We start from the raw sequence: 21,287 nt of genomic DNA, 5'->3' as shown, positions 1-21,287 counted from the left end.
ATGGTTAAGGTCATCATGTGAATCCTGGGAATTGAACTCAGGACCTGTGGAAGAGCAGCCAGTGCTCTTAACTGCTGAGCCATCTCTCCAGCACCCATGGATTACTTTTTGACATACCAAAGTAGACTAAATTTCCAATCCAGCTACAAAGCTTTGAACAATACATCTTTGAACATTTATTAATTTTTATCTTATGTGCACTGGTGTTTTGCCTGCACGTAAGTCTGTTTGAGGGTGTAGGTATCAGAGTTACAATCTGCCTCTGTTTCCACTTTGTGATTTACAAGTGGACCCTCAATCTACTCAGACCAGATTTTTTTTCCCTTTAAATCAAGGCCTTCCTTATGTAGCTCATGTTGGCCTTGAACTTGGAGTAACACTGCTTCCTGAGTCTTGGGATTACATGTATGTCTCCAGGACTTCTTGATTCCTCATTTATTCGTTTTTCTGACAACAGCATTGCTTCAAGCTAGGTTTGGTGACACATGTGTTTAATTCTAGCACTTGGAAAGCAGAAGCAGGAGAATCAAGAGCTCAGGGCCATCCTTAGCTACATACCATGCTTTTAAATGCACTTGCTGCTCTTCCAGAGGATCTGAGTTTGGGTCCTAGCTCCAATGTCAGACAGCTCACAACTACCTGTAACTCCAGCTCCAGAGGATATGATATCCTCTTCTGACCTCTGCAGGCACCTAATGTACCCAGCATACGCTCAGACAGACATACACACACACACATAAGTTTCAAAATCCAAACAAACTGAAAATCAAGCCAAAGAAAACCCCTTTGTTTTATTTAAATTGCTATCTCTAGCTAAAGGCAACCAAACATTTATCATATCCCGCAGTGCTCCTCTTTTGTTAAATTGCCCTGGAATCACAGGTATATGGGGCTGTGATTTGCAATTCAATTTGATGACCAGCCTATTTCTTCAAGACAGGATCTCAAGTAGGAGTTCAGATTTATTCTGAGTACTCTGTAGAATCCTGTTTCAAAATAAAACGTGCTCAGTGGTTGAGAACTTGCCTAGCAGATGTGAGACGGCTTGTTCATCTTCCCTCTTGGTGGGCGTGTTGGAAGGATGCTTGAATAACTGAATGAGTGGGCTTTCTGCTCTGGAAAACTGAGTTTAAGGGGGCGATATAACATTCCCAACTTAATGCAACATTTTGGCGTATTCTCAGACTTTCCGCAAGTCCCAGCTGGTATCGATCTGGCTCTCCAGAACAAAACAGCGCAAAAACTCTGTAGTCAGATTTTCGAAGAGCGCTGTGTAACCTAACCTGGATCTGTGCGGAGCCGGAATTGTCCTAAGAACTACAGTTCCCAGAAGGCAGAGCAGAACAAGGGCGGTAGTAGAAAAAGGACTTCCGGACGCTGAAGCAGGCCTAATTAGCGCGACAGACAGAGGTACGCTTAGATGGCGGGCAGAGTGGAAAGGTGGAAGAGGGTGGCAGTGACTGGGAATGAATGTCGGATGCAGAGTGGGGAATGGCAGAAATAATCCTTAGCTTTGATTTTTCTCCCTGCAGCAAACATGACGAAGTTAACACAGTGGCTTTGGGGACTGGCTCTCCTGGGCTCTGCATGGGCTGCCCTGACCATGGGAGCTCTGGGTCTGGAGCTACCATTACCCTGCCGGGAGGTCCTGTGGCCACTGCCTGCCTACCTGCTGGTGTCCGCTGGCTGCTATGCCCTGGGCACTGTGGGCTATCGCGTAGCTACATTTCACGACTGCGAGGACGCCGCCCGAGAGCTGCAGAGCCAGATCCTGGAGGCCCGAGCTGATTTAGCCCGCAAGGGCCTGCGCTTCTGATACCTGAATCCATTCCAGTTTGGACATCTTTCCCCATTCCCCATTAAAATGCAGTTTTATTTTCTAATCTTGTTTAGTTTTGAGTATGGAAGATAGTGAATGGGGGTGGGTGGGTGGTTCTGTATACCAGAGATCAAGAAGTGAGGGGCAGGAGAGTCACCTTACCAGGCCTTAGCTTTGCGTTTTGGTGGTATTCTGTCCCCTTCTCAAGATTTTTTATTTTCTGTTTGAAATAGGATGTCATGTATCCCAGACTGGCCTTGACCCTGGCCAAGTGGCCGAGGCTTATCTTGATTCTCTACCTCTTAACTTCTCTAATTACAGGCTAAACTCACCATGACTAGTTTATGTGGTGCCAGGCTTCAAACATGGAAGCCCTCGACTGAACCATATCCCCAAAACAGGTTTATTTGTGTATATTGTTTTAATAAGTAGTCCAACCTGGCCTACAACCTGCTGTGTTGCCCAGGCTACCCTCAACCTGTGATCCTCTTGCTTCAACTTTTTTTTTTTTTTTTTTTTCCGGAGCTGGGGACCAAACCCAGGGCCTTGTGCTTGCTAGGCACATTGCTTCAACCTCTTAAGTGCTGGGACTACAGGCTTCCCACCCAAGGCTGGGCAGAAGCATGTATCCCTAACTTCCATTCTCTATAGCTTTCATGTTTTAAAGGTCTTCCAGGGTCTTTCTAACTTCTAGTTGTTTCAAATACCTTTTCTGGTATTCATGGATTAGTACACTTCCGGCGTGCAGAAAGTCTGAGCCAATCCTACAGAACCAGTCTAGACCCTTGGTCTGTCAAGTCAGGCAGGTTGAGAGTGGTGAAGAACACATGGCCCTGCAGGCAGGGGTGGGGAACGGTTTATTTTAAGGCACATTCTACAGATACCCCCAGCCTCCACAATGAACAAAGATCATCTCTATTAAAAGCGTGATTTCATCCCATAAGTCCCATCTGATCTAAGATCTTTGGTCCCTTTATTTACAAAGTCATCTTTTTCTCACAACCATTTCATCCATGGAACTGGTCACAAGGACCAGCGGAAGCAGGAGCTCTGTTTGGTATCAAGTTGGCACTGAGGTGCCAGGGGTCAGGTTTGCAGAAGGCGGTATTTCGTGTCTTGCTCTGGAGGATACTTGTAGAAAAGCATGAGGCGGATAAAGCCGGTAAGGATTCCTGGAAGGTTGGGCACCTGCAATCAAAAAGCTGCTATAAAGACCACGTTAGTTTCTGCTCTGTAGACCGGATGCTCCATCCAGAGTCTGCTTACCGTGATGTATGGGTCTCTGAGGCGAAACCCATAGATGGACCAGGAGGTAGAGGAAAGAAGGGTGGCAATGGTCAGTGAGAAGGAGAGACGCTGGGTTGATTTAGTCTGAATGATCTTGGCCTATGGCAAAAAAATATTCTTGGTTCAGCTTCATAGAACCATTCCTGAATCCTTGCCAGAGGAATTTCCTCATGAAAAGGACCATGATCCCTGAGATGTGTCTTTCACCCAGCCCTTTCCTGCATCCCACTCACCCACCTCTGCTGCTGCCTTGACATCTTCCAAGAGCTGGTCCCCCACCCCCACCCCTGGAGTACTAGCCAGTGGCCGGCTCAGGGACTCACCAAGTCGGCCAGTGGGGAGAGGTACATGCTGATAGTAAAGACACTGCAGAAGAGGCCTAGCTGCTGAAGCCGAGTCTCAAGGTCCGGCACCAGGAGCCAAAAGTAGCCATAACCCAGGAGAAGGACAGCCAGCAGGGTGGCTGTCTGGAGGAGCACGGCGTGCTGCAGGGGAGAGGCGTCTTACATGTGTACCCAGAACACTGATCTCTGCTGGAATTGCCTCTTTCTGTCTTCGGCCATGCTCTAATGGGGAAATCGGCTTTTATCCCAGCCTTCAGGTCAGTCTCTCACCAGTCAGTTACTTGAAGGAAGTGTCATCGACACAACACTGAGGGTCTCCGGGGAAGGAGAGAGTGTCTTTTTTTCTCCTCCCTTTTTCATGTGAGCCTCACATACATATACAGTAAGAGGCTAGTGAATATTGGTGTGGTTGAATGGGGAAGCAGAGCTAATGGCCGTTAGCCATTGGCCCTGGTCCTAACCCTAAAGGAACTATCAGATAGTTTAGCCCTCTCTCCGTAGACTGTTGGAGAGCACAAAGTATCCTTGACACCACGGGGCTGGGTAAGCCACCAGGCTTTCCAACAAGGAGAGGGTGGGTGGCCCTGTGTGCATTTTTTTTTTTTTCTTCTTCTTTTTTCTTTTTTTCGGAGCTGGGGACCGAACCCAGGGCCTTGCGCTTGCTAGGCAAGCGCTCTACCACTGAGCTAAATCCCCAACCCCCCTGTGTGCATTTTGAAGGGTTGACTTCATGGGAAGGAGAAGCAGAAGGGCCTTCTAGGAAAAGGAAATAATGCCATCCTGCTAGTCTTTCAGGAAGTAAGACTGTAGGCTCTGCCAACATGGCCAGGTGTGGGGCATAGGTGGGTGCAAGGGAGGGCCTCTACCTTCTGAGGACTGTAGTGCAGATATGCCAGGATATATAGAGTCTGAAGCACTGCACCCACAGTATTGACGATGATGAGGGTCCCATCTCCCTTCAAGACTCCATAACTCAGCCAGCCCAGGTTGCTGTGAGGGAAGGAGGATTATGGTCCAAGGGGCTGGGGTTGCAGTGGGTCCCCAGGGTTCTCTTGCATCTCCCTCAGCCTTTCCCACCGCAGCCAACAACACTCTCACTTGACATCCGTGGTGAGAAAAGGCAGAAACTGGATGTTGTCCACGCTCCGTGTCCTCTGCATGTGCCTGAGGTCCGAGCTGGAAGGGGACCCAAAGGAAATTATTAGGAGTGGGTAAAAGATTCCTCAGTGCTTGTCACCCATCCTGAACGACAAGCAGATCTCCCCCCTCAGGCCGAGCAGCCAGCCTCGCCTCGGACCCCAGATCATCCAACCCTATTCCACTATCATTCTGGGTTCCAAATGCAGCCAGAAATTGTAGCCACGTCTCTTGACCACTTTCCTTTCTTGACTTCCTGGTCCTGCCCCAGCCCAGTTCATCCGCACTCTCACAGGCCAGTGGAGAACATGCCCAGGGTGAAGAGCACGCAGGCACTGGAAAGGAAAGAGTCTGCCACGCCGCCCGCCTCCATCCCACCGGAGCCTGTTCCCTCGCACAGCGCTGCCCGCCAGCAGCTCAGGCCGGGAGCTGCCGAAGGCGAAGCCCCGCCCCTCCTCGCGGAACCGCGCCGGAACCCGCCCTCGCCCGAACTACACCGGAACTGGGGACCCTGCCAAATCAGCGCCGCGTGCTGGCCGGGTGGTTTGCTGAAATTTGCGGGCCTGGGTCCTGATCTTGCCCTTTAAATCGCACTTAGTGGTTTTAATATGGTCCCTGCCTTGGTCCCGACCCGGCCTCTCCTCACACCTCACACTCCTTGTATCATTTAGACCACTAGTCTCAACTCAACTTTTGTGTTCTTGTATGTTCTTGTGTGCTGGACCACAAATCCCAAATTTAGTCCCACAAGTCTTCAATGTGCTTCCAATCCGTATCAGAAACTTGGTTACCCAGCTTCCGGAGGTTTTCTCTGGAGGTACTTGAAACCTCTTTCTGGTATGTCCCCCAAATAGCAGGAATTGCCATCTCCTTCAGATAGCCTCCCTACGCGACCTACCCTATCCATGGACAACCTACCCCTGGCCCCCTGTTCCAACATACTTGCTGCTGGGAACTTTCCCTCCCAGCCTCCCACGCAGCTGTTCTGGTGGGGCTGTGCACATGCTTAGCTGGCATCCAGCTCACTGACTCACCCAGACAGCACGAGTACCTGCATGGTAGGCCAAAGCCCAGCACTTGAGGCTGGTGAGGCTCGACAGGAAGAATTTAGAGTGGGTGAGGAGAAGAATCTATTCCCCACTCTTACAGGGAGTTCTGCAGAACCCTCAGAGGAGGAAACACTCCTCCTTTGGCCTGGTAAGACACACGTACTTTTTAGAAAGAGGAAGAAATTAAAACTAAGTTGAGTCATTTTTTTTTCCTGATCCTAGCCATTTATTTATTTTGTCTTTTATTTTGTTTTTGTGAGACGAGGTCTCACACTGTAGCCTAGGCTGGCATTGGAATTATGGAAATCTTGTTTCAACCTTCTGAGTGCTAGGGTCATAGGTCAGAGCCATCATGCCTGGCTACTTAAGTATTGTGCTGCTGAGGACTGAACTCAGGGCTGACACACATTAGGTTACATTCTACCTTTTTTTTTTTTTGGAGCTGGGGACCGAACCCAGGGCCTTGCGCTTGCTAGGCAAACACTCTACCACTGAGCTAAATCCCCAACCCCACATTCTACTTTTTTTGAGGTACATCTCCAGCCCTTTATTTTTGCTTTTGAGGCAAGGTCTGAGTAGCTCATGCAATCTCAAATTTTCAACCTTCCCACCTCAGTCACCAGAGGAGCTGTGCATCATACCTGCCCCGTTGCTTCTGTTTGACGCAGAGCCTAACATACAATAGGGACAGAGTGGTCACGAGTCAACATGGCGGGGCAGAAAAGCATGTCCATTAAAAAACCAAAAACATCACTTTATTATGAATCCAAGAACACTGTATAAAAAACCTCCAGTCGTAGAAATGAACAGACACAGCACATTTATATACAGACACTGTACATGTGGGCCCTGCCCTTTAAGCTAAACTCCACAGACTGTACACATGGGCACTGCCCTTACAGCTATACTCCAAAACCAGGCTGCTATAGTCCTCCTGCCGGCACAGCTTCAGGGAATGCTGCCCCAGGGAAGGGGAGGATGCAGTCAGTGCCGGGCTACAAAACTCTCTGGCAGCCCAGCAGGTGGAAATCTTGCAGAGATGCTGGGTCAGCCCAAGCTGTCTCTCTTGTACCTGGCTCCCCCGCAGGAAGCTGTCTCAAGCTTTTCTTTTGGTCAGTTCATCTGCACATTATGGCTTCCTTGGGGAAGGACATTTTTACCAAGTTCAGTGTCCAACTGCATGGCCTCAGGCTCTTTCAGCGCATCTCCCAGTGGGCGCTCTTAATGGGCCAGGTCCGCACAGCTTGTTTCTTTGGCTTAAAGGTAGAAACCACAGGGAAAGGACCTTCTCCACTTCTTTCTCCATCCCTCTGAAGTGGAGGCAGGGATGGCCCAGTTGGGCTGGTTGAACTCCTTTCGGTTAAAACCCTTAATACTGAACCTTTCTGAGGCTTCGTGGTGGCGTCTTGTGCGTGTAGTGGGAGAGGTTCCCAGGGCTGGGGCTTTGGGGGTGCTTATCCCTGCCCCTTAGTCCCGTTCCAATCCATAAGCCAGAGCAAGCAAACACCTTCACTGAGTTTGCAGCAGCAGCAGTGGTAGGAGCAATACTGCCCAGACCAATGGGAAGAGGCGGGGGGCGGCGCTGTAACCAATGCTGTGCAAAACCTGCACTTCCGGGTCATCTGCCAGGTGAGAAGGCAAAGAGAGACAAGGTAAGTGTTTGTATCGGCTTCCGGCTTCCGGCCCAACAGGATTTAGCCAGCCGGTGTGTGAGAAAGGAGCCACCTCTACTCCTCAGCCTCCTTAAGCAAACCCCTTCCTGTGACCCAGGCAGCCTGGCTCAGGGTACCTACCTGCTTGGAATCTCTTCTCCTGTGGGTTGGCATGGGCGTGGGGGCTGTGAGCTGAAAGACAAGAATGGAAGTAGATCAGGCTTTTTGCACCGGGAGGCAGAGGCGACTTCCTCCCCATCCCAGACATGGACAGAAGGAGGCAGTCCACAGGGCCAGACACTCACTGATTTTGCCATTGACAGTCACCTTCAACTTCAAGCACTGGGTTTCCTGATGGTAGATAGGTTTGGCTGTAAAATAAACCCATAAGATGTTAAGGAAGGAGCCTTTGCTAGAAGACAGGAACTGAGTTGTCTGACGTGCTTTCTCAGTGCCCTGATTCTTTTTTTTTTTTTTTTTTTTTAATTTGAGGCAGGGTCTCTGCACAGAGCCCTTGCTGCTCTGAGATTGACTATGTAGACAAGGGTGGTCTCAAACTCAGAGATCCACATGCCTCTGCCTCCCGAGTGCTGGAATTAAAGGCGTGTGCCACCACACCCCACTAAGGCTGTTTCTTGTCTCTGCCTTCCACCTCCCCATCAGAGGGCTGGGATTACAGATGCGCCCCACAGCCCCTGGACAAAATTTAGGTTAAGGCTTGTGTAGTAACTGCTTTTTAAAAAAAACTTAAATAGGGGCTGGGGATTTGGCTCAGTGGTAGAGGCTTGCCTAGGAAGTGCAAGGCCCTGGGTTCGTCCCCAGTCTCAAAAAAAGAACCAAAAAAAACTTAAATAAATGCCTCTACCTTCTGAGAGCTGGAACCATAGGTAAGCGTAGCCTCCCTCCATCTCTCCATCCCTTCTTCCCTTCCTTCCTGTATAAAATATGTATTCAGTGTGTGTGTGTGTGTGTGTGTGTGTGTGTGTGTGTCCCATGTTTACAGGTCAGAGGACTGTTTGGGAAAACAAGTTCTCTCCTTCAGTCATGTGGGGGCTGGGGATCGATTTCATGTTGTCAGGTTGGCAGTAAGCGCCTTTTTATTTGCTGAGCTATCTCATTGGCTCTCTCTCTCTTTTTCTTAAAAGACCTTATTGATTTCATGTATATGAATACACTGTTGCTGTCTTCAGACACACCAGAAGAGGCCATCAGATCCCATTACAGATGGTTGTGAGCCACCATGGTGGTTACTGGGATTTGAACTCAGGACCTCAGTGCTCTTAACCGCTGAGCCATCTCTTCACACACATCCCTTACCCCTTTGTGACAAGGTCTCTATATGTAGCCCAGGTTAGCTTTAAACTAACCTTCCCAGGCCTCCTTGCTTTGGCCTCCGCAGTGCTAGAAACTGTAGGTGTGTTTCCGCCAGACCGGCACCTGGTCACTTTAATTTCGTTCTCCCCTCTGCACTTGATTGGAAAATTTAATCTTTAAAATATTTTTAAATTAATTTTATGCATGCGAGTGTTTTGCCTGAGTACTGTGCTGTGTGCCTAGCGCTTTCAGAGGTCAGAAAAGGACACTGGATCCTTTGGAACCAGAGATACCTTAGACTTGAGCTGCTATGTGGTGCTATGATTCGACCAGTGCTCTGACCTGATGGACCATTCCTATTAAATCCTTTTTAGGCACAGTCTCCTCCAGCCCACACCCGACCTGCCTGGCTGGCTACCCTTGTTGTTACCTTCAGTCGTTAACTACTTTCTGACCAGTGTGCAGCCCCAGATTCTATTCTCTGGAACAACGCTCAGCTTAAGCTGTGGAGTGACAGGGCCATCCCTGTCCCTTCCACACGTCCCATTCTCACACTTCCCAGCTGAAGTTGGGTGAGGTGTTCATGGTGTAATCTCCCTTTCCCTGGACCATTTTCTACCATGCTGACCTAGACTCAGCCAGAAGAGTAAGGCCTGGATCTAGTCTTCAAAGAGCCCCTGGCCTGGTAGGTCCCGGGATTCATCCACAGGTTTCTGCCACCCTCAGGAGAAAAGTCTGAACCCCTACTGGTATTTGGGGCCCAAGAATCTGTCCTACCCACTTTCCAAGCCCAGCATTTGGTTTCCTGTTCACCTTTTTTCTGGAGCTGCCACCCTCCCTTTGCCCGTGCGCCCTCCTGTCCAAGTCATTCCGTACTTGGCCTTTTCTGTCTTTGACCTTGGGCAGGTACACGGGTTATTTTCCCAAGTGTCAGGGCTGGAGAGATGACTCAGCAGTTAAGAGCACAGGCTGCTCTTCCAGAGGTCCCGAGTTCAAATCTCAGCAACCACATGGTGGCTCACAACCATCCGTAATGGCATCCAATACCCTCTTCAGGTGCGTCTGAAGACAGGGTACTCATTTACATTTTCCCAAGTGTCTGGTGTTGTCCATCACACGCCCTTCTCTTGGCCTGATGATTTATTCGGAGTCCTTCCTAGCTTCGGAGGACAGGGGCTGGGAGTACTTTTTATCTGTGTGCCCATTTACACAACAGCGCCCAAGACACACCTGAAGCTCAAACCACACCCCTGATGAGAAAACCGAGTTTAGACCCGGAAGGGGAGGCTCTCTGCTACTTGATTCCCCATTAAGCATTCGGCCACCCGTGCTCTGAGGCCGGTCCCTTGTGCACTCACAGATGTAGTAGTAGCTGTGTCCTTCCTTGAACTCCTTGCCCAAGGTGAAAGGCGTGAAGCGCTGGAATTTCTCCGACAGCTTCTCCGGGCCGTGCTTGGCACTGGGCTGGTTGCACTTCCAGCGAACCTGGTCCTTGGACTGGGGCTCGCATGTCACATACTCCTGGCGTTCCACCATGTACAGCGTGTATCTCTCCATGGCAGCATCTGCCACAGAGTCGTCCTCGTAATGTGGGCAGATGATGTCCAGATAGTCATTCAGCTGCACGTGCACGGTGTAGTCCTCCTCTCGGAACCTGGGCCCAGGCGAAGCAGGAGGAAGTCAGAGGTCAGCCCAGAGCCTCGAGCTTCCAGTGCATTACATCGTCCCTCGTGTTTCACACTGGGGTCCCAAAGACGTCTCCAGAACCTCAACTCCCATATTTACTGATCTTGGCTTCTTCATTCCCTCACTACCATCTCCTACTCAAAATCCAAATAACATCCACTAAGCATCTCTCAGGTACCGAAGCCTTCTAGAACGCCTCAGGTATTTCCCCAAGGACGCGCTTCTAAACATTTCACGAGCTCACTCGCCTTTCTATTCTATTGATGGATGTTTCCCCGGGGACTTCCTTAAATGCTGGTAGACTGCACCGTGGGCCGGTCTGTGCTTAGGAGCCCAGGCCTCTTTCTCTTTACCACACTGCCGAGCCCCTGTCACATCTCTGTCTTTACTTACCCGGTCCTGCCCCCCACCCATTCTCCCTCAGATTCCCACTATACTTCAGCACCCCGATCCCCAGTCCAAACCCAGATTCACAGATAATCAAACCCTATCAGTTTACCTCAAATCTCCCTTTCCTGTGACTCGTGTTTATGCCCTGATCTCCTCCTTCCATTTTCTCACTCCTGAAAATCGCTGTGATTTTATCTCCAAGAGTAACAATTTCACCTTCCCCTGATGAGAGGCTGCAGTTCTGAGACCAGAGACTGCCTCTGCCTTCCTCTTCTCCCCAGGTGGAGCCAGCTCCCCTCCCCCAGTTGGTCCCCTCAAGCCCTGCAGGCTCCAGCCTGACTGCCCACCGGCCCCTCCCCATGAGCCCCAGACACCTGGCTCCAGGCTGGGTAGGGTCTTAGCTGTAGGAAAGTGCTTCCCCCCTCCCGCTGAAAGCCAGTCAGCTTCTCTGAATTCCCCCAAGCACCGCCAGGGAGATGCTCTGCAGAGCTGGCTGCCAACTTGCTTTAAACCAAAGTCCTTGGCATGGGTGGTGCCCATGGTGATGGTGGGGTTCCATAGTAGCCACCCACCACCCGGTCATCATGATCCTTTAGAGCCCTGGCCTTGCAACAGCTTGCAGCCTCTAGAACTAGGCTTAGCAGGCCCCTCCCCCACCCCGGGGAAAAGAGAGAGAAGCAGAGGGAGGCTTTTAAAATTCCTCTCTGGAGAGATAAACATAGAAGCCATTTCAGAACAGGTATTTCAGCTCTGGGCCTGGCGTCTTTCCCCTATTCCCGTGATGGGCACTGACTCACTCATGCCTCATCCACCTCTGCTACCCGCCCAGGCGCTCCTGGGAGCCTGTGAGATTTTACCTTGTCAAATGTGAGCTGCCCCCTGGACCCCAGGACAGCCCAGTACCGGTTTGCCCAGTGCCAGCTTCTGGGCAAAAGGAGCAGAGAAGTCTGAAGAGCTAGGGTACCTCTCTCCAGGACCAGGGTCCAGCTCACAGTGGCACCTTTCTTTGACACTGCCTCTGCCTGGAGCCTGGTGATCCCAGGACTAATGCCCACTACCCTGAGTCACCTATGCAACCCTACACCCGCCCTATTCATTGCCACCTCATCTCTTCCCCCAAGCTGGGCCTGGCTAGACCGCCCATGACCTCCACTCTAGACGGACTTTCCTGTAGCTGTAAATAAGACAGGGTATGTGTGTGTCCAGAGGGCCAGGGCTGAAGCTATACTTAGCGTCCTATCTCCTACACTTAGCCCGCCCCTGACACTTAGTCTCCATCTGGAAAAGGGGGCTACATTAGTGGTGGAGAAGACAGGGAGGGGGGTAAGGAAGAGGCTCCTTCCTGAAAGAGAGGAAACCTGGGAGCTTGGGAACGGAAAAGGCCAGGGTTCCCCCCTCCCTACTCATGGCTCCCTGTCCCCTCCTCCTCCTTCAGCCAACACCTGGCATGGGCATAAACAGGGACTTTGCTCTTTCCCACTACCAGGACGGGACTAGGTCAGGGAGGCAAGGGGCAAGGCCCAAGGGCTGGCTGGGAGGTGGTAGTTAGTACCCGGGGCTGGGAAGGCACCCCCTTTAGGGGTGGCAGCTGGCCTCATCTTGCCCTCTGACATGCCCTAGACAACAGACCCTCAATAGGCAATGCCAGAGGAAACTGGCTCACTGGAGCTGGGAGTGGTTTAGTGGTATTTTGTGGCCTCGACCCCTCACCTCAACTGCTAGGCCGCTTTCTCCTTGGTCCACCATACCCCCTCTTAGGTTTTACCCATTACTGTTCTCCTAACTTGAGGAAACTCAAGGGCAAGAACAAAGGGCCCCGGCAGTGTCTTCCTCTCAATACCATTTGCTTCATTGCCCTAAAACCTGCCCGGGAGAAATTACCTCCTTCCTGTTACAGCCTTTGTAGCCCTGTGAAGCCCCACTCGGCTCCTCCCCAAGCTTTCCAGTGACACTACTCCTCTTACCGGTTCCTTAGTGTGACCACCTCAGCCACTCCCTCGGTCTACCCATGCACAGCATGTGCCTAATTTATGCCTCCCTCCCCAAAATCCTCGGAGGTACTCTCCAGACTCATCTTAAATACAGAATGCATACCTAATACCCCAAACGTGGGTCTCTCCTAAGGGTCTTCCCAGGGCTACTTTGAGCATTGTGCTTACTCTTGATGGCAAGAGTCGTCAGTAGGTGCCTGTCAGGATACAAATGCTCAAGTGGCACACCAAAAAGGGAGTGCACAGAAGTTTCGAGGTGGTACTTAAAGAATCCCCAGAGGCCAGGCCAACGTTCCACTATCAAGGCAGGAGCGCTCAGCATGAGAGCCTTACTTTAGAGTGATAGGATGCCAAAGGACTGAAACAGCGCCCGTGCAAGTAGACATGAGCAGGTTTCTGCCCTGGTCCGCTGTTGCCAGGTACTAAGGGGAGATACAGACTGAGGTGAGGAGCTATAGAATCCTTCCCACCCCTGGCCAGGGGTTGGCAGGGACAGTTACCCTGGGAAAGGGCATTGCCAACCCGGCACCCAGGCTGCCAGGGAGTCCCAGGGCTTACTTGGGATTTGAACTGTTCCAGAAGACGATGTGGCGGTCAGCAGCGGCCAGACTGCAGCACAGACCCAAGAGAGGGGCCCAAAGGAACTCCATAGCGCGGGGCCGGGCCGGGCCAGGCCAGGACGAAAGCTCCGCAGTGTAAGGTTCCCACTGGCTTCTCCACGGTACAGTAGGCACCACGATCACAAATCTGGCCTCTTTGCTGCTCGACTCCGCCTTTTGGGCTGGCGCCGCTCGACACCCGCCCCGCCCCCGCCCCGCCCGGCGCGCGCTGCCCCAGGGCTTGGTGGCTACAGAGGTGGAGGAAGGGAAAAGGCTTTGGAAGGGAGGACTCCGGTACCTCAGGGACGGAGAGCGCTTCGGGGTCTGCACAGATCCTCCCATAGCTGTGTGTTTACTTACGGGGGCGGCGAGTGTAGTGGGGGGGTTCTATGTGAGACTCTGTAGGCTTTGTGGGAGCTGGAAAAAGGGAAGAACTTACACGTGTGGGTCTGGGAACCATTGCAGCGAGGGGCGCCAATCTTGTCAGGGTGCGAGGTGGGGATATAACCACACCTTTCCTGAGATTCACACCCAGGTCCGTGCACTCGTCTTCTCACACTCTCTCGTGATCATCCCCACCCCCCATATCACTCCTCCATGCCTAGACTCTGGCTTGGCTGCCCCTCCCCACACAGACGCGACTGTTTGTTTTTGTTGGGTTTGTCAATGTTGTCTTTGTTCAAGAGATTGTGTCATCGCTTAGATGCCGGGAATAAAGTACGACGTTGTATGTGATCAAGTGTGTAACGTGTGCGGTCAGGACTAAGGGCTCCTCAGCCCATCAGTACTTTATGCGAGAACTCACAGGACCCTGGGGCTCACGGGGTGTGGGGGGTGTTATTAATTTTTTTTCTATAGCGCCAAAGTACACTAATGATCTGTTTATATGTTTCACGTGTGTCTTGAGCGAATGCATTCTTGCAGATGGAATGTGGGAATATGGTCATGAAGGGTGACAAACTAACCGACACATGTACATATGGCGTGTGTAAATGCATGTGATGGCGGGTAGGTGTAAAGACACTTGTGTGTGGAAGCGTGTGAAACGCCTGACATACATATGCTAATGTTTGTGAACAGTGTGTGAAGATGAGGAGAGACGTGTTTGGGCGTGCAGCGGGGGTGGGTTGGAGTGGGGGTAGTTTGGGCGGCTGTGTTTGACCCACGTCTGACTTGGGTCTTCCAGTCGGTGGGCTCTCAGTACCAGGCTCAGAACCCCTCCCCCGCTCCATGTAAACAACCCTGCAGGAATTCACCTCTCGAATCAGCAGCTGTCTGGAGAGGGGTTGGCGGCGTCTGCGCCTGACTTGGAGCTGGCGGGCAGGTGTTTGATTAGGCTCGAGTGCATTCTTGGAGCTGTAAAGTCAAAAGCTGAGTGTTTGGTAGTTTGCGCGTGTGTGGCGATGTGCCTGTGTGCGTTGCAGGGTGTGATGGGCGGGGGTTTCCTCCTTTCTTTGCGGCTGCGCATCAGAGCAAGCCGCAGACCCGGGGCTCTTTGCAGGGTCCGGCCCAGCTTCCTAGGCTTCCAGGCCGTTTCATCCCGGTTTTTTACGGCCAGGCTTGGCGGCAGACCCTATAATTACATCGGGCCAAGACGCCATGGCCAGTTCGGTGCTGAGCCTGCAGAGGAGGAGCTTGGAATTGAGGAGGGCTCTGGCTTTCCTCCTCCCCTTCCAGGAGGTGGGCCCTGCTTGTGGCTCTCATCATAAATATTTACAGAGCTCCAACTAGGTGCCGCGCCCCGTAACCCCGCGCCTGGGTCAGGGTCCGGCTTTGCACTAGCACACGCCATCTGCGCGCACACCTGCCCTAGAGGACGTGCCGGAGTCCCATGCAGATACTAGGTGCGGCTCGTCCCTCCCTCCGGGTTCGAAGTTTAACCGCAGCCCTGGGGAAGCACCTCACGTGCTTTTTGCTCACCTGGAGGAACACCTAGGTGAAAGTCTCCCTCGCGCCCCTCGTGGTGCGAGTACTCCCTCCCAGTTCCTTTGCTTCATAGGATTTTGATTTTGTTTTGTTCTTTTCTGAGTTGCGGGCGCAAGCACTAACAGTAGCCGGACAGTGTTTGTTGAGTGATGTCACTCACTATAAAGGTGTAAACTGTGGCTGCTGAGAAACTCGCAGGGAGTTAGGCAGTGGTACATCTTTAGAGAAATAGCCCAAGATTGCCTCCAGAGGAGACGGCTTTAGGCCCGATCACCTCTGCTGGCTGCCAGTCTACCTGGACTCAGCCTAGCGTAGACACGTCTGCCTCCTGTCTGCCAGGGAGTAAGGCTAGAGTAAGCTAGATGGAGAGAGTGCCGGAAACTTGCCACCGACTGGACGCAAAGCCTCTGGTTTAGGACGGTCGCCAGAATTTTCACTTCAGACCTTGATCCTATCCATGTATTTGCGCTTTTAGAGGTAGCTCATCTGTTTTGGCTACCCCTTGACTGGATATTGCCCCTTAGAGCGCAAGAACGAGTCTAAGTCAAATTCTCTGCCCTCCGGGAGTCCTGAAGTCGGTAGTTGGGCACATGTTTTCCTGGACTTGGGTAGTAGAGGAAATACGCCTGGCAAAACAATCTTGTTAAGTGCTGAAACTCAGATCTGTCACAGCACAGTCGCACGAGTGCTCCTGGAACCGCTGCGCCGACTGGTGGGCGGAGAGGAGAGTTTCAGGCTCTGTGAGACAGGGACGTGGACAATAGGAGGGACTTCAGAATAAATCTAGGCCTCCTGGGCATCGCAGTTCTAGCTTGCCCTGGCGTGTCTGGCTTTGTTTGGGGCTACCTGTTACCCTAAACTTGTGTACCTGCGTTGTCTCTCAGCACTCCCATCCCCAGGCAAACATCTGTGCTAAGTGGCAAATATGTATGAGGTGTCTGTCTGGGGAAAATCCCTCTGTGAATCTCTTCTGGGAATTTTTGGGGGGTAGGGTTAACTCTGGGTGTGCTGGGTGGGGGTGGGGAGAGCCTGTTCCCACAGAGAGCACTGTCTACCCTAAGGCAACTTTTCCAGACTGGAGCAGCCACAAACATTCAGCAGCATGACTTGATGCTTCAGGCCCCAGGGCATCTCTGGGTATTTGGATGAGGCAGTAGAACAGTGGGCCCTGAATTTGGAGCCACTTCTGCCTCACTCTGAAACTAATTTAGGAAAGTAAAGTCTACAGTGTCTCACTCTGTACGCAGAGCAAATGGTGTGTGCACGTTTTTTTGTTTTGTTTTGTTTTTTCAGTTTGGAAAATAGAGGGAGTAAAGAAAAGAGTTTCTAATGAGGGTCTCCCCCCCCATTTTAGATAGGGCATCATTAATATGTATCCCTGGCTGTTCTCAAACTTGTTATACAAACCAGGCTGGCCCCAAACTTATAGAGATCTGTCTTCCTCTGCCTCCTGAATGCTGGCTTTATAGGCAAGAGTTACAGGGCTGGAGATCTGGTGTAGCATTTAAGCTCACTGGCTGCCCATCCAGAGCACCAGTATTCTAATCCCAGTACCTACTTGGTGGCTTGAAGCCTGTTCTATGGGATCAAGGCCCACTTTGGGTCTCTGAGGCAGGGACATGTAAGTGGTGCAGAGAACTCTGTGCAAGGCAAATCATCTACACACATTTTTTTTTTTTTTTTTGGTTCTTTTTTTCGGAGCTGGGGACCGAACCCAGGGCCTTGCGCTTCCTAGGCAAGCGCTCTACCACTGAGCTAAATCCCCAACCCCTCACACATTTTTTTTTTAAAGAGGAAAAAAAAACTTAAATAAATCACATGGACTGAAGGGATAGATGAGTCATTAAAAGGCTGGGCTATCGGGTTGGTGGTAACACAGGCCTTTAACCTCAGCACTTGGGAGGCAGAGGCCAGAGGATCTCTGTGAGTTTGAGGCCAGTCTGGTCTACAGAGCAAGTTCCAGGGCAGACAAGGCTACCCAGAGACACCCTGTTTCAAAAAACAAAACACGGGCTGGAGAGATGGCTCAGAGGTTAAGAGCACCGACTGCTCTTCCAGAGGTCCTGAGTTCAATTCCCAGCAACCACATGGTGGCTCACAACCATCTGTAATGGGATCAGATGCCCTCTTCTGGTGTGTCTGAAGACAGCTACAGTGTGCTTGTATACATAAAATAAGTAAATAAATCTTTTTAAAAAAAAAAAAAAACACAAAGGCTGGACCCACAACCAAAAATCAAAACAAGCCAGCCGGTGGTGGCGTATACCTTTCATCCCAGCACTCGACTTGTTCAGAAAAACCAAAACCAAAGCCAGCAAACAGTCAATCACCTGACACCACTCTTTGGACAGAATTATGAACATGACTCATTTCTGCTGGGACAACGATGCTTAATATTTGATTGTCAGCAGGAGACAAAGGTGGGAAGAGGAAGGCTTGGGCTGAATGTGGGCGCCACTGTACCCTAGGCCGGGGACATCTGGATTGAATGAAAAGGAAAAGCAAACGAATGGGTCCTCCAGTGCTTTCTGACCATAGCTGCCCATGACCGGCTGCCTCCCGTTCCTGCCGTCAAGTCCTCCCCACTGTGGTACACTGTACTCTTAACTCGGAGACAAAGTAAAATCTCCCTTCAGTTGCTTTTGGAAGGCATTTTTGTCCTGGCTGTGAGGAAAGTAATTAACACAGGGCTTTCCTCTGATTACCACCCCGACAGAGTCTGTTTCCATTACATACAAACTCACATACCGTACATTTAACTCCAGAAATGAGATGCTTGTTATAACACACTAAGCATGAGTTCTGCCCACTAGGGGGCCACACCCCAGCCCTGGAATTGGTTTATTTTTCAAACCTAAGACCCATGCATCGGAGACAAACCCTCTAATACTGGTCTACATTCCCTGGTGTCCATGGGCTGGCTTTACTCTCACGACCCATTTGCCACAGCCTCTTAACTTCTGAGAGTACAGGCATACCATACTCAGCTGCAAAAAAAAAAAAAAAAAAAAAAAGCGTTTGCTATTGCAAGTCAGAGTCGAAAAGACATTAGAGGATACTTACATTCTCATCTACATGAAAGAGGACAGGATAGAGGAACGGATGTGCAGAGAGTGCTCTGGCGTAGCAGACATCCCGGAATATCAGACCAAATCTGGTGGAGTGGGAGGAGAGGAGACAGAAGCTGATGTGGTGATCATGTTGCCAAGGACCCCGATACCATGCTTGAGAAGACTGCTTAAGTGCAAGGTGCTTAGCTGGGAACCACACTCAGAGTTGTCTTTTTTTTTTTTTTAAAGATTTATTTATTTATTATATATTAGTACACTGCAGCTGTCTTCAGACACACTAGAAGAGGACATCAGATCTCATTTACAGATGGTTGTGAGCCACCATGGGGTTGCTGGGATTTGAACTCAGGACCTCTGGAAGAGCAGTCAGTGCTCTTAACCACTGAGCCATCACTCCTGTCCCAGCGTTGTCTTTTAATAAAAAGAAAATCAGTTGCTGTGGGGAGTGGAAGCCGGATGGAGGTGGGGGTCAGGGGTGGAGGGGTAGAACTCAGTGACAAGGGTTCCAGTGTGATCTGGCTTGTGAACAGGTGCTTGCAGGACAGGATGGAGGCAGTCAGAGCTGAACAGTGGGCACAGGCAGGGAGAGTTCAGGGGCAGTGGCTAGCAGCATGCAGCTCATAGGCAGGAGACTCCGCAGAGCAGTTAGCCGAGCAAGGGCCCAGGACGCTGCACCAGTGATGTGGGCTGGAAGTGACATGATAATAGACAGCAACTAGTACTTCAACCGGAAACCCTAGGCCAACCTACAATCCCAGTACCAGGAAGGCAGAAGCAGGGGGATATCTGATCTGCGGACTTCAAGGCCAGTCTGATCTACATAGTGAGTTTTAGGAGGCACAGAGAGATCCTGTCTTAAAAAGCAACGACAAACCCCAGAAACCCTTCCCCACCTTAGAGGACACCAGAGGTCCAATCCTCTCTACCTGTCTGCTCTGCTGTCTCAGGAGCCTGCTTGACAAGGTCCGTGCCGGAAGGGAACTCCGTCCTCTGTGAATGGCATGGTCATTCACCATCTTGAAATCAGAGTGGCTGACAGGATCAGGGATATTAATAGCCCCTGTGGAAAGCTGAGAGATGGAGGAAGGCTCATTAACCCCTCACCTGAGATCCGGGGACTCCTGTGTGCCCTCCACCCCCACATGTATGTAATCCTGCCACAGCTTATGGCCCCTGGTCTCTGTGTGTGCATGTGTGTGAGTGTGTGTGTTAGTATTTATAGGAAAGAGAATGCTAACTAAAGGGGAGGCTTTTGTGAGGTGGTTCCTCATGCATGGTGGAGTTTTGTTTTTTGTTTGTTTGGGTGATTCGATTGTTTGGGGGTTTCTTCTTCTTCCTCCTCTTCCTCCTCTTCCTCTTCCTCCTCTTCCTCTTCCTTTCTCCTTCTCCTTCTCCTTCTTCTTCTTCTTCTTCTTCTTCTTCTTCTTCTTCTTCTTCTTCTTCTTCTTCTTCTTCTTCTTCTCTTTATATGAGTACACTGTAGCTGTCTTCAGACACACCAGAAGAGGACATCAGATCCCATTACAGATGGTTGTGAGCCACCATGTGGTTGCTGGGAATTGAACTCAGAACCTCAGGAAGAGCAGTCAATGCTCTCAACTGCTGAGCCGCTTCTCCTGCCCGGGGTTAACCTCGTCTAACCCTTTGTCATGTTCCTGTAAGTTCTTGGCTCACCACACGGGACCACCACTGCTGCTCAGTCTGGTATGACTAGATGCTCACACCTCCTGAGGAAAAGTCACACAACACTGCCTCACAGAGCCATCTTCACGCTTCAGGGGCCACACAGTAAGGAAAGGTGGCAAGTGTCCCCAGAACACGCTCTCTTTCAGGGTTTGGTGCAGCTTCAGGCTAGCCTCAGCTCTTCAGTGTGGGACCCAAACAGGGACTTTTATGTACACATCGGGCAAGCTTTCTACCACTGAGGTACACCTCTGTCCCCTTTTGCTATTTTGTTTGAGACCAAGGATCTTGCTAAATTGCCCAAGCTACCCTTGAAGACCCAAACTAGCTTTGAACTTTCAACCCTCCTGTTTCATTCTCTAAGGTAGCTGGGCTTGCAGGTATGAGCAACCATATAATATTTTTCCAATTATGAATAAGATGATCACCTTGGAAAGTTTGGAAAAACAGAGAGCAATATTACCCATGAGAGCTGCCTCTGAAATGTGTGAACTTTGACTCCTTCCCAGATTCTGTAATTCTTGTGGCAAACACCCTGAGAGGTTATGGCTTGATTCTTAGGGGGCCAGGGTAGATTCTCTTATATTTGCTGTAGGATTTATGATAGTATTGTTCATCTGTGCCTTTGATGTGCGCTCTCTGGTCTTTATGGGCCGGTGCAAACACCTGAGCAGTTAAGGAGAATGAGGCTCAGATAGGACAGGTGCTATTTGGGTCTCAGACTGGTGCCCTCGGTGGATCTTAGGTCCTAAGGAGCTATTTCTGTCCCCATCCACAGCTGATAGCCACAGTCCCAGGAATGAAAGAAAGGCTTCAAAGTGCCTTGAGAAAGTTACCATGAGAAAATGGAGAGCTGGTGTTCAGAGAAGGAAAGGGCCAGAGCAGGATCTCTGCCCCAGAGCCAGAGCATTGTATGTAGAAGAAGAGTGGGCTTGGGTGGGAGGCCCTAGGACGGGAGGACCTTCTTACCACAGCTTCTGATACTGTCCCCAGAGCTCAAGCTAGACTGGTCCTGATAGTGCTCACCTGTGTGTTAGACACCTACTGAGAGACGTGATTCAGAGGATGCCTGACCATGAGTCAGAAGATGGTGCCAAGAAGTTTGGGTTTGTGTCTTGGCTGTGGAAACTGAAGAAAGTTATTTATTCTGAGCCTCACTGGCTGTTTTTGCCTCCCCAGACCCTGCTTGTGAAATGGAGGCTTTCTCCCTGGAAATAAGGCAACTGAATAAACCTTGACTGGAAGAAGGCCTAGTGGGGAGACTGTGGGAGGAGGCATCCTAGAGCAGAGTGTGGCCCTAGGCTTTCCAGGTTGATTGGATTCTGTGCTCCTGGAGGAG

General features: G+C 50.8%; 3 protein-coding genes and 2 long non-coding RNA genes across 8 annotated transcripts; 1 reads left to right on the top strand and 4 right to left on the bottom strand.

Moving 5' to 3' along the window:
* Window positions 1-1,305: 1,305 nt before the first annotated feature.
* On the top strand, window positions 1,306-1,883 carry Dpm3 (dolichyl-phosphate mannosyltransferase subunit 3, regulatory). 2 transcript variants are annotated; one of them, XM_032897986.1, is made up of 2 exons: window positions 1,306-1,410; window positions 1,533-1,883. In XM_032897986.1, exon 2 carries the CDS (start codon window positions 1,538-1,540, stop codon window positions 1,814-1,816), a length of 279 nt encoding a protein of 92 aa, XP_032753877.1. In that variant the 5' UTR covers window positions 1,306-1,410; window positions 1,533-1,537; the 3' UTR covers window positions 1,817-1,883. The 2 variants fall into 2 exon arrangements, with proteins under 2 accessions (XP_032753877.1, XP_032753878.1); XM_032897987.1 differs by lacking the exon at window positions 1,306-1,410 and adding an exon at window positions 1,420-1,440.
* A 774-nt stretch (window positions 1,884-2,657) lies between these two features.
* Slc50a1 (solute carrier family 50 member 1) lies at window positions 2,658-5,053 on the bottom strand. Its single transcript, XM_032897985.1, has 6 exons — window positions 4,881-5,053; window positions 4,549-4,626; window positions 4,317-4,440; window positions 3,430-3,591; window positions 3,086-3,205; window positions 2,658-3,007 (listed from the first exon to the last, which is right to left on the bottom strand). The coding sequence occupies exons 1-6, from the start codon at window positions 4,958-4,960 to the stop codon at window positions 2,906-2,908; spliced, it is 666 nt and encodes a 221-aa protein (XP_032753876.1). The 5' UTR covers window positions 4,961-5,053; the 3' UTR covers window positions 2,658-2,905.
* Window positions 5,054-6,365: 1,312 nt separating this feature from the next.
* Efna1 (ephrin A1) lies at window positions 6,366-13,626 on the bottom strand. Of its 3 annotated transcripts, none has more exons than XM_032897982.1 (5): window positions 13,228-13,626; window positions 9,961-10,256; window positions 7,594-7,659; window positions 7,430-7,480; window positions 6,366-7,258 (listed from the first exon to the last, which is right to left on the bottom strand). In XM_032897982.1, exons 1-5 carry the CDS (start codon window positions 13,608-13,610, stop codon window positions 7,146-7,148), a joined length of 909 nt encoding a protein of 302 aa, XP_032753873.1. In that variant the 5' UTR covers window positions 13,611-13,626; the 3' UTR covers window positions 6,366-7,145. The 3 variants fall into 3 exon arrangements, with proteins under 3 accessions (XP_032753873.1, XP_032753875.1, XP_032753874.1); XM_032897984.1 differs by lacking the exon at window positions 13,228-13,626 and adding an exon at window positions 11,536-13,156; XM_032897983.1 differs by lacking the exon at window positions 13,228-13,626 and adding an exon at window positions 11,053-11,480.
* An 18-nt stretch (window positions 13,627-13,644) lies between these two features.
* LOC116896652 lies at window positions 13,645-15,274 on the bottom strand. The gene is made up of 3 exons (XR_004387353.1): window positions 15,189-15,274; window positions 14,525-14,624; window positions 13,645-13,685 (listed from the first exon to the last, which is right to left on the bottom strand). It is a non-coding gene; the product is annotated as an uncharacterized LOC116896652 (long non-coding RNA).
* A 2,720-nt stretch (window positions 15,275-17,994) lies between these two features.
* On the bottom strand, window positions 17,995-19,299 carry LOC116895425. The gene is made up of 3 exons (XR_004387274.1): window positions 19,159-19,299; window positions 18,258-18,348; window positions 17,995-18,181 (listed from the first exon to the last, which is right to left on the bottom strand). It is a non-coding gene; the product is annotated as an uncharacterized LOC116895425 (long non-coding RNA).
* Between the last annotated feature and the right edge of the window lie 1,988 nt (window positions 19,300-21,287).

This window comes from Rattus rattus, chromosome 3 (genome assembly GCF_011064425.1).
Source record: "Rattus rattus isolate New Zealand chromosome 3, Rrattus_CSIRO_v1, whole genome shotgun sequence".
Lineage (NCBI taxonomy): Eukaryota > Metazoa > Chordata > Mammalia > Rodentia > Muridae > Rattus > Rattus rattus.
The sequence above is the reverse complement of the archived record's forward strand: the minus strand, read 5'-3'. Positions and strand labels throughout refer to the sequence as shown.

Excerpts from the sequence above, each read along its gene's own strand:
- Efna1 (XM_032897982.1), bottom strand. The coding sequence starts at position 13,610 with ATGGGAGGATCTGTGCAGACCCCGAAGCGCTCTCCGTCCCTGAGGTAC. Across the intron at positions 10,257-13,227 it reads TGGAACAGTTCAAATCCCAA|GTTCCGAGAGGAGGACTACA; the intron begins GTAAGCCCTGGG and ends GCCTGGGCCCAG. Across the intron at positions 7,660-9,960 it reads ACACAGCTACTACTACATCT|CCAAACCTATCTACCATCAG; the intron begins GTGAGTGCACAA and ends TTTATTTTACAG.
- Dpm3 (XM_032897986.1), top strand. The coding sequence starts at position 1,538 with ATGACGAAGTTAACACAGTGGCTTTGGGGACTGGCTCTCCTGGGCTCT.
- Slc50a1 (XM_032897985.1), bottom strand. The coding sequence starts at position 4,960 with ATGGAGGCGGGCGGCGTGGCAGACTCTTTCCTTTCCAGTGCCTGCGTG. Across the intron at positions 4,627-4,880 it reads GGCATGTTCTCCACTGGCCT|CTCGGACCTCAGGCACATGC; the intron begins GTGAGAGTGCGG and ends GTCCCCTTCCAG. Across the intron at positions 4,441-4,548 it reads TTTCTCACCACGGATGTCAA|CAACCTGGGCTGGCTGAGTT; the intron begins GTGAGAGTGTTG and ends CTTCCCTCACAG.